At 39.7% G+C, this 8,342-nt stretch overlaps 1 protein-coding gene across 1 annotated transcript; it reads right to left on the bottom strand.

The window, feature by feature from the left end:
• Positions 1–364: 364 nt before the first annotated feature.
• On the bottom strand, positions 365–1,396 carry LOC101353865 (trace amine-associated receptor 7a-like). Its single transcript, XM_004368916.1, has one exon. It carries the CDS (start codon positions 1,394–1,396, stop codon positions 365–367), a length of 1,032 nt encoding a protein of 343 aa, XP_004368973.1.
• Positions 1,397–8,342: the final 6,946 nt, after the last annotated feature.

The raw sequence follows: 8,342 nt of genomic DNA, 5'->3' as shown, positions 1-8,342 counted from the left end.
AAGCCCTTTTGCCATTGAATTGATTCTGAATCATAGCGACCCTATAGACATTACAAGGAAGATGTTGTCAACCAGAAGAATAAACGGAAGCTCAGAGAGAGACCTAAGCAGCCCAAGATCACAGTGTTAAAAGGCACAGCTGGCTTTGGAATCCAGGCATCTCTGTCTGTAAAGCTGTGCTGTTTCTACTACAATTAGATTTTAATGTTATATTTAAAAAGGAACATTGACACTGAATTTAAGAGGTCAAAATTGAAGCATAATTATTTTACATTAAAAGAGCTATACATTTATGATTCATTTCTCTCCCCATGATGTGTCCATTGTGAATCTATTTCCAATTCCCCCAGTCTAAAATCAGAACTTAATCAGAGAATAAATTTGTTGTTGAAGAATTCTCTCTCAAGACTTTGCCAGTGATGATTAGTTTGATGGCTTTTCGAAACCAAGGATAAAAGAAAGCATAAATCAAGGGGTTCATCGCTGAGTTATAGTAAGCAAACCACGTGAATATTTCATAAATATATGTGGGTGTGACAAAACCCAGGAAGGCATCGATTACTGTATCAATGAAGTAGGGTAACGATGAAATCAGAAACACTATCACAGCAATTCCCAGCGTTTTAGCTGCTTTTCTCTCCCTCTTGGACACTCTGTCTTTGTAGCTGTCTGATGATTTCTCAGTCTTATTGCTCAGTCTTTCAATTTTCCTGGCTTGTTGTTTAGCTATGAGAAAAATCTTGGAGTACACAATTACCATCACAAGCGTGGGGATGAAAAATATAACAAAATTCACAAACACCCAGTTAGAATTTACCGCAACTTGACAGCCTCCCACACAGGAGACAGCACTTACTAGTTCCTCCAGCCCAGTTTCATTTGTCCCTGAGCAAAGAAGTGAAAAACTATAAATAATCGAAAGAAGCCAGGAGAAGGCAATACACATGCCAGAAACAGATGCTGTAAACCTGGCTGGATAGATCAGAGGGTCAGTGACAGCAACGTATCTATCGACAGAAATAAAACACAAGTGGAAGATAGAAGCATAACAGAATGACCCATCAAAACAAGAGTGAAATGTACAATAGATCTCCCCAAAGTACCAGCAGCTCTCCACAGACCTCACTGTGCTGAAGGGCATCACGGTCACTCCCACCGAGAAGTCAGCGCAGGCCAGGGACGCGATCAAGAAATTGGCTGGAGAGTGCAGTTGCTTGAAATGAAGAATTGAAATCATCACCAGGAGGTTTCCAACCACAGCTAGCACAGCCCCAGAGCCAAACACCAAGTACAGAATCACCCGAGGTCCGGGCGAGTAGGCAGTTTTGACACAGGATCCATTCAGGTTCTCGTAGCACAGCTGTACAGCTGCAGGAGGGGACCAATCAGTGCTCATAATTCTCCTTTTAGATACCTGGAATAATTGTCATCCTCTATGGCACATATGTCACACCAATTTTCAAAAGTCCTGAAAAAGAAAAAGACATACAGTATGTCAAGAACTGCCAGTGCATTCTGTCCCTTCTTCTTTTTACCTATAAATCCTTACCCGCATGCTCAGAAAGTGATTAATATCATCGTCTCATAAAGTAATTCACTTCCAAGTGAAAAACTAATTAATTTCATCACTACATAAAATACAGTTCATTTTAATTAAAAAAAGAAAACTTAGTTGTTCATATCTGAGAAGCATTTGTCTTGAAAGAGCAAAGAATTGTCATGTGATGCATGTTTGAATACCTCCTTTTATTAGAGCTCTCTTCCTAATTTACCACAACTAGGATAATGTATAAAACACTTATCCCCTCAGGAAAGGAGCTAAATAATCCCAAATACCCAAACCCCCTAAGATTGAATCTCCATAGTGCAAGGTGTGGAAAGTAAGAAACTTTTAAATAACTGTTTGTTTATGCTAAAAATAAGTTCATGCTCTTCTGATTTGCTGATGGCATTTAGCTTTTTCATGAAATAGAAATGAAAATAGTGTCTGTCCTTAAAAAACTTTGTTCAGAATTTGAAATCCATATTGTTTATTCCTATTAATTATTAGAGATTGCTTTCTTAATTTTGTGAGAAGCATTTATTAATAATTCGTGTTAACAGCCATTAAAATTCTTTCAAATAAGTTTTTTTTAATCCCTTCTGGCATTGGTTTGTGTTAAAGAAATTAAACTCAGAATCATATATTAAAACCTAGAATATTGTAGGTTTGATTTTAATAGCTCTGATTGGTAAAAACTCCAGAGTAGAGCATGAGTTGTTTTCCTTATGAAAATACAGAAACTAAGTGTAAGGAACAATAAAAGCCTAACGACTACGAAAGTGTTTTTTGTTGTTCTTGTTTTTCAGTTGGAACTGTTGGAAAGATATTACAGAAATAAAATACAAAAAGAATGTTTGGAATGTGAGAAGTGAATTACAGTGTGATTGTATTCACCTTTGACGAATTTCCTTCCTATCTTAGAATAGAACTCTAGACTAGAACCTGCATTAAGCTTTGATAAGGAAAGCTTTTCTGGTGAGTGATCTCTGAACACTTTTTTAAATCAGCTTTTTGATATTTAGGTATAATTTATATTAGAAATTTTCACTGTTTAAGGTGTGCAGTTGATGAATTTTGAGGAATGTATCCTCCCATGTAACTGCCACCACAATCAAGATACAGAATATTGCCATCACCCCAGAAATTTTCCTCATGACCCTTCGCAATTAATCTCACCCCAACATCCATTCTTTCTTCATAGGCAGCCATTGATCTCCTTTCTATCTCTGTAGATTAGTTTCTCCTGTTCTAAAATCAGATATGAATAGAATTATACAATATGTAGTCTTCTGTGACCAGCTTCTTTCATTCAGTTCAATGTCTGTAAGATTCATCCATGTTATTGGGTATATCAGTAATTCGTTGCTTGTTATTGCTAAATAACATTCTATTGCATGAATACACTCCAATGTTTTTATCCACCTACTTGTCAATGGATTGTGTTCATTTGGGTTGTTATTAATAGTGGTACTGTGACTATTTGTATACAATTCTTTGCATCATCATATATTTTCACTAGATAACTATCCTAGGGGTAAATATCTAGCAGAATTGCTAGGCCATATGAGAAGAGTATGTTTAATTGACTTCCAAAGAAATTGCATCATTTTATACTTCCACCAGCAATCTATGAGTTCTCTAATTGCCAAAAGTCCTCATCAACACTTGGTATTGCCATTCTTTTTTATTTTGCCCCCTCTGGTGGGCGTGTAGTGGTATCTCATATTTTAAGTTTGCTTATCTCTGTTTAATGATGATGTTGAGCATTATTCATGTTATTATTGGCCATTTACGTATTTTCTTTGGTGAACTCTCCTATAAAATAATTTGCCCATTTTTAATCAAGCTGTGAATCTTCTTACTGAGCTGACTGGATAGAATTCTGTTGTTACATATATGCTATGAGTATTTTCACCCAATTGTGACTTGACTTTTCATTTTCTTAACAGTGTTTTTTAAAGAGCATGACAGTGTTGAATTTTACCTGAAACCTATGATTCTGGAAAACAGCAGTAGTTAAAGAGACTCTTCCCACCCTTTGTGTTACTGCAAACAACCACTCTTCCCACTATGATTTAGATAAGACTCACAGATGTCTCCTTCGTTACCTATGCCAAGTCCAGACACAGATCCTCCAACTTCCCATTCTTTGCCTCATAAGTGATTAACTGAACTTATTCTCCTCATTTATCATTACGAAAAAAATACCTGTTAACCAAACTTCAGTTAAGTGTCTCTCCTTCCCCAAAGTCCTTGAATTTTGGCCCATCCTCAGCCTGAGTTCTCTGAATTTGTTCTGGGTTTTCTGGAATTTGTTCTTTGCTGTACTGCCTCAGGCTTTATATTTAGAGGCATTAATGATCCTGTTTTTAGGGGTAAGGGGGTAGTGGTAGTCCATGGTAAACAGTGGCAAAACATTTACTTGAATAACATCTGTGTAATGAAAGGCCTACAGAAGGCAAAGCTCTGAATAATCAAGCATTTGGTGACATAAAACATTTTAGTAAAATTGAGGAAGAAATTGGAATTTGTTGGTCATTTCTTAAAAATTTTTTCCCATACAAAAATTTATGCATACATTGTTATGTGACTCTATTTACTCTCCCCATACTGTGAGAGCACACTTCTCCTTTCCACTCCTGATTCTCCTGTCCATTCAACCAGCTCCTGACATTCCCATCTCACCTCCGGACAGAAGCCACCTTTTTAGTCTCTTGTATCTACTTGAGCTAAGAGGCACACTCCTCACGAGTGCTCCACACCACCTCCACATTTAGAAGGGTGTCAGGGAGCCGTCATCTAGGGGGTTCCTCCAGTCTCTGTCAGACAAGTAAGTCTGGTCTTTTTTGAGAATTTTAACTTTGTTTTACATTTTTCTCCCATTCTGTCCAGGATCCTCTATTGTGATTCCTGTCAGAGCAGGGATCCAATTTTATACTTCTTCCACTTTGATCTCACACCCTTAAGTTCTATTCCCACATGTATTCCTTGGGTTTCGGTTAATATAGATTGTCAGAATCATGTAACTCTTTTATTTGCATCATAGTCCCTCTCAGGTCACACTTTGTACCTTACCCTTTGGGGCCTGCTAGGACTTGCTACTGATTATAGGTCTAGGAGCAAGGAAAGGTGGTAGGGTGGGTTCTGGGGAGGATCAGCAGTGCCTTGTAAGACAACTACCTCAGGGAAGGCTATTTTAGTTTCCTCAGGTAAGGGGAGACTGACTTCCTCAGGCAGGGGTTGAAAGGCTGCCTCTACTGGCAAAAAAAAAAAAAAAATACTTTACAAATTTAGGAGTTCGATGTATCAGTTTCATTAGAATGAGCTGACATGTCCCTATTTTAATTTTTAGAGCTCCTTTCTTTCATAATCGATGTCTGAATTTTAAGAAAAGGGATCTGGAAAGTTGGGAATTTAATTTGCTTTGTAATTCAACCTTCCACAAGATTGGACTTTGAATTTGGTTTTCAGAAACTCAGCCTTGTAACTGTATGAAATAGGGCATTATTTCAAGGCATTCTTAGATACTTTCAGGTACCTTATGAGGACCTTGGGGAGCAGTGGTGGTTCAGTGGTAGAATTCTAGCCTTCCACGTGGAGATACCTGGGTTCAGTTTGCAGCCATTACCCACCTGTCAGTAGATGCTTGAGTGTTGCCGTGATGCTGAACAGGTTTCAGCAGTGCTTCCAGACTAAGATGGACTAGGGCGGCTAACAACAACACAGATCTTGAACTGAAAATTTAAAGCCTCCAGCTCATCATCCCCCCAACCCCTCCCCCCACACACGAACAGTTCTCTAGTGCAGTTAAAAATGACCAACAAGTGTGGCGGGGCCAAGATGGCGGAGGAGTCAGACACTTCCGGTGGACACTCTTACAACAAAGACCCGAAAAAACAAGTGATTCTATTATATATGGCAATCTGGGATCCCTGAACATCAAAGGCAGAGTTGAAGAACTGCACTGAGTGGCAGGGAGAGGGAGAGATGGTTCAGAAGCAGCGAGGAGTTGCCAGACCTGACTTGGTGAGAGCCTGAGCCCTTCATGCCTAAGCAGCTCATAGGTGAGCGGTGAGGCAGGCAAGTGGCACTCCTCGGGGGGCGCGTTTCTGCACCAGGAGAGACTCACCACCAGAGAGTCTACACAACCACCCAGAACCAGTAAGAAGCAGCCCTCACTGGCAAAAGTTAAGTACTTATATAGGGCTTACCGCGCAGATCAAAAACACCCCCCCAGGGAAAAACCTCTCTCCCATTTACCTTCCCGCTCCCTGCTCTGCACTGGGTCCCAGACTGGCTTCAGCAATTCACAAGTCCCCTGGGCCAGAAGTAGGATCCGTCACACGCCTGGAGCCATTCTCCCTCCTTTGGAGAGTGAACAAATTAACAAATACGGGAAAAAATAAACGGCCGGCTCCACTAAGCCAAGAACCCAGGGTAGGCACAGCTCCTTTGCCTAGGCACAGGCCTAAGGGATCCATAGACTTTGAGTGCCTTTCCCCTGCATAGACTTGTGTGGGCCCATCTCAACAGCATAGGCCCTCATTACTGCAGTACAACAGGGTATATACCTGAAGTCTAACTTCGACTGTTTCAGCTGTGAAGTGGCAGGTTCTTGACATTTGACACTGCTCTGCCCATTAGGCAGGGTCTTCACCTACCCATATCAGGGGCCTGAGGACTGGTGGCTCCACCCATGCCACCTAGCCACCTGCAATAGGGGCCCATAAATAAGAAGTGCCCCCCCAGACCTTACAGTCAACAGCATTAGGTGCTCATAGTCCAGCTGCAAAACCCACCCACCTATGCGCTTTGGGGAACAGGAACATGCCTTCTTCCTGGACACTTGGGGGTGGCCATCAGCCCTCTGCCTTGCTCAGAGTGTGTCCCCCTGCTGCAGCCAGATGCCTGTGCCTACACCAATCAACCATGCTGTCTAGGACTGTAAGTGAGAGCCTATTTCACACACTTGGTGGCTGTCTACCTGGGCACCTGAGCTGAATCCATACAGGAGCGGTGGGCGGACTCCTGAGCTCACCTACCTAGTAACAGATTTAACCACCTGGTGACAGGACACTAAAGGTTCAAAGATACCATTAATCAAACTAGCTCATATAAGCAGCCCTTTGGGCATATAAAAACAAAACAAGAAGCTAGGAAACAGTTAGCAAATATAAAATAAATATAATAACTTATTGATGGCTCGGAGACAACAGTCAATATCAAATCACGTAAAGAGGCAGTTCATGATGGCTTCAGCAAGCTTGCAAAATAAAGAACCTAGAAATTTTCCAGAGGTGGAAAATTTCTTGGAATTACTGGAGGTGAAATGCAAAAGGTTAATATACAGAACTCTTCAAGAAATTAGGAAGGAAATTAAACAAAACGCAGAACACACAATAGAGGAAATTAAAACGATTACAGAAGAGCATAACGACAAATTTAACAAGCTGCAAGAATCCATAGAGAGACAGCAGTCAGAAATCCAGAAGATTAACAATAAAATTTCAGAATTAGACAACTCAATAGAAAGTCGTAGGAGCAGAATTGAGGCAATGGAAGTCAGAATTAGTGGGACTGAAGATAAAGCACTTGAAACCAACTTATTTGAGGAAAAATCAGATAAAAGGATTAAAAAAGGAAGAAACTGTAAGTATTAAGTGGGACTCTATCAAGAGGAATAACCTACGAGTGATTAGAGTACCAGAATGGGGCAGGGGGTGGGGGGAGGATAACAGAAAATACAGAGAGAATTGTTGAAGATTTGTTGGCAGAAAACTTCTGTGATATCGTGAAAGATGACAAGATATCTATCCAATATGCTCATCAAACCCCACATAAAGTAAATCCCAAAAGAAAGTCACCAAGACACATTATAACAAAACTTCCTAAAACCAAAGATAAAGAGAGAATTTTAAGAGCGGCTAGGGATAAATGAAAAGTCATCTCCAAAGGTCAGTCAATACGAATAAGCTCGGACTACTCAGCAGAAACCATGCAGGCAAGAAGGCAATGGGATGACATATATAAAGCCTTGAAGGAAAAAAACTGCCAGCCAAGAATTATATATCCAGCAAAACTGTCTCGCAAATCTGATGGTGAAATTAGGGCTTTTCTGAGATAAACAGAAGTTTAGGGAATTTGCAAAAACCAAACCAAAATCACAAGAAATACTAAAGGGAGTCCTCCAGTTAAAAAATCAGTAACATCAGATAACAACCCAAGACTAGAACACAGGACAGAGCGAGCAGATATCAACCGAGATAGGGAAGTCACAAAAGGAAATCAAAGCTAAAACACTGAAAATAGGGAAACAGATGTCAGTATGTAAAAGGTGACAACATTAAAACAAAAAAGAGGGACTTACAAAATGTAGACATAGATTTTTCATATGGAGAGGAACTCAAGGCGATATAAAGAAATAAAAGACTGGTATAAACTTAGAAAATAGGGGTAAATCTTAAGATAACCACAAAGGAAACTAATAATCTTACAAGTCAAAAAAAAAAAAACAAAAACAAACAAACAAACTAGAATAATATAAAGACTCAGCAAACACAAAATCAACAGCAATGAAAAAGATGAAAAAAAATCCATAAAGAAAAACGACTCAGCACAGAAAATTAAGTGGAACATAGAAACTGTGAACAACACACAAAAAAGGCATCAAAATGACAGCACTAAACTAATACCTATCAATAATTACACTGAATGTAAATGGACCAATACAGAGACAGAGAGTGGCAGACTGGATAAAAAAACACAATCCATCCGTGTGCTGCCTACAAGAGACACACCT

The sequence above is a fragment of the Trichechus manatus genome, unplaced genomic scaffold, assembly GCF_000243295.1.
Source record: "Trichechus manatus latirostris isolate Lorelei unplaced genomic scaffold, TriManLat1.0 scaffold00002, whole genome shotgun sequence".
In the NCBI taxonomy this organism is placed as follows: Eukaryota; Metazoa; Chordata; class Mammalia; order Sirenia; family Trichechidae; genus Trichechus; species Trichechus manatus.
This window is presented reverse-complemented; position numbering and strand designations above follow the sequence as displayed.